This window comes from Carlito syrichta, unplaced genomic scaffold, assembly GCF_000164805.1.
Source record: "Carlito syrichta isolate Samal-C Ts95f unplaced genomic scaffold, Tarsius_syrichta-2.0.1 Scaffold315300, whole genome shotgun sequence".
Lineage (NCBI taxonomy): Eukaryota > Metazoa > Chordata > Mammalia > Primates > Tarsiidae > Carlito > Carlito syrichta.
In genome coordinates, this window is record NW_007259396.1 from 326,918 (window position 1) to 328,802 (window position 1,885).

Sequence of the window (1,885 nt, forward strand, 5' to 3'; positions counted from 1 at the left end):
CAGGCTGAGGTTGCGGAGGCGGCTCTGCAACTGGGAGAAGGCGGGGTCGAGCTGGCTCAGGGACAGGAGGGACGCGTTCTCAGCCAAGACCAGGGCGGGGTCGGTGCTGTTGGCGTCTGCCGGGGACTGGGGGATCTGCTTCAGCTTGTCCGAGACCCTGTGAGGACCAAGGGAGACCAGGATCAGCGGCTGAGCGGGGATCCCCGACTCCTGCACGACCCACTCTAGGCAGGCTTCCAGGCTGATCACCCGAAGCCTGTCCCCCAGAGCAGACTTTGAAGCAAGGATTTGGGGAGGAAATCCAGGGGAGGAAAGGAAGTCGCGATGGATGTGTGCTGCTATGGGGCAGGCTACCCGTGGGTGTGGGCGGCTCAGTCTGACGGGGACTCTGGGGGACTTTTACTCCCTGGTACTTCTCACTTGCCGGCCTGCAGGTGGAGAGAAAACTCTCAGTTGTAGGGGCCTGCCGTAGGACCCCACAGGCATGAACTAGAACAGTCCATGCTGAGCACCTTAGGTGGAACACTGACAATGTCTGCTACACAGCCCAGTCCCTGACCCACTCTTGGCTGGTGTTTTCTTGCAGGACTTGTGCCTGGGAGGAGAACTGGTCTAAGAAACCTTTCTATATCTAACAGACCCACTGCACACAGCATTGCCAACCCAAGGGCATGGTCGAGGAGAGAGAGCATTCCTAGAGTAGAGGGACACTTTTGTGAGTTGAGCAATATACAACCTGGGCAACCGCACACGGCAGTCCTGCCTACCTGAATATCCATACCAGGATCCTGCCTTTCCATGGGCTCACCCTCCTCATTACCCTCCTCACTGACATCGAGACATGTATAGGGATGTGCTGCTGGTGCAAGGCATCATTCTAGGCCAGGAAGTAAATTAATAATGGTAGTCACAGCCAGCAAATACTGGACACCAACTGTGTACCAGGCACTGGGCTAAAGGCTTTTACATTTTCTCATGGAATCTTTACAATCCTACAGGTCCCGTCACTAGCCAGGTTGTACAGAGTGGGAACAATAGACTCAGGAACTGTAAAGTCCTGTGCCTAAGCTCTCACAGTTGGACAAGGCCAACGTGGAGGACGCTAACCCAGGCCGCCGGAGTCCAGAGCCCAAGTCTCAACTCTGTGCAGACGTGAGGACATGTGCATGACCTGCTGCCTGGGACATGAGAGGAGCCTGGGATGACTTGTTGAAGCAGTGTACTCACAGATCCACGGTTACCTCTCAGCTTTTACCCATCCCACCTTGGGAAGGTGCTCCTCACCTCGATATGATTTTATTTTCCTTTTCAATGAAGACAAAAACTATCACCACGAAAGCCAAGAAAAGGGCATATTTGCTTCTCATCCTCAGGCCATGCACAAAGTCCCGGCAGTCCTGCGGCAAGGCGAGTCCCTTCTCCATGGGGAAAGATGGGTGGAGGCACCTGAGGCCAGCCTCAGGCACTCAGCTCAGGGACGTCTCTCAGGACCTGGCTCGTCGTCTTCAGGTGGGGGACACCCTCATCCTGTGGAGAGACAGGTGGTCAGGACCCCTTGTCTGTAGGCGAGGCACATAGAGGACATGTCCCCACCAAATTTTTGAGGATCTGGCCCCACTTAGCAGCCAGGACTCCAACCTACTTTCCAGACAGACCACGCCCCAAAGAGACCCGAGGTCTCTTTGATAGGCTATTTAAAATTCGAGAACCAAAGGATTCATCCATCCACCTCCACTTCCCTTGACCTTACATGCCAAAGGCATGTATGTGGAAAAGAACACTCACTCCTTGCAGCATAAATTTTATCATCACAAAAGGCTGCAAACACCCAAACAAAAAATGGCGATGCATCCACGCAGTGAGTTATTATGTGGCCACAAAGAAC

General features: G+C 54.0%; 1 protein-coding gene across 1 annotated transcript in view; it reads right to left on the bottom strand.

Annotated features, from left to right (window-relative positions):
• The window catches only part of CHST3 (carbohydrate sulfotransferase 3), a 2,946-nt gene extending 1,418 nt beyond the window's left edge, over positions 1-1,528 (bottom strand). Inside the window, exons 1-2 of the mRNA XM_008072512.2 lie at positions 1,285-1,528; positions 6-157 (exon numbers count right to left, since the gene is read on the bottom strand). Of these exons, the coding sequence (XP_008070703.1) occupies positions 6-157; positions 1,285-1,424 (292 nt within the window). The 5' untranslated portion in view covers positions 1,425-1,528. The remainder of the gene's footprint in view (positions 1-5; positions 158-1,284) is intronic.
• Positions 1,529-1,885: the final 357 nt, after the last annotated feature.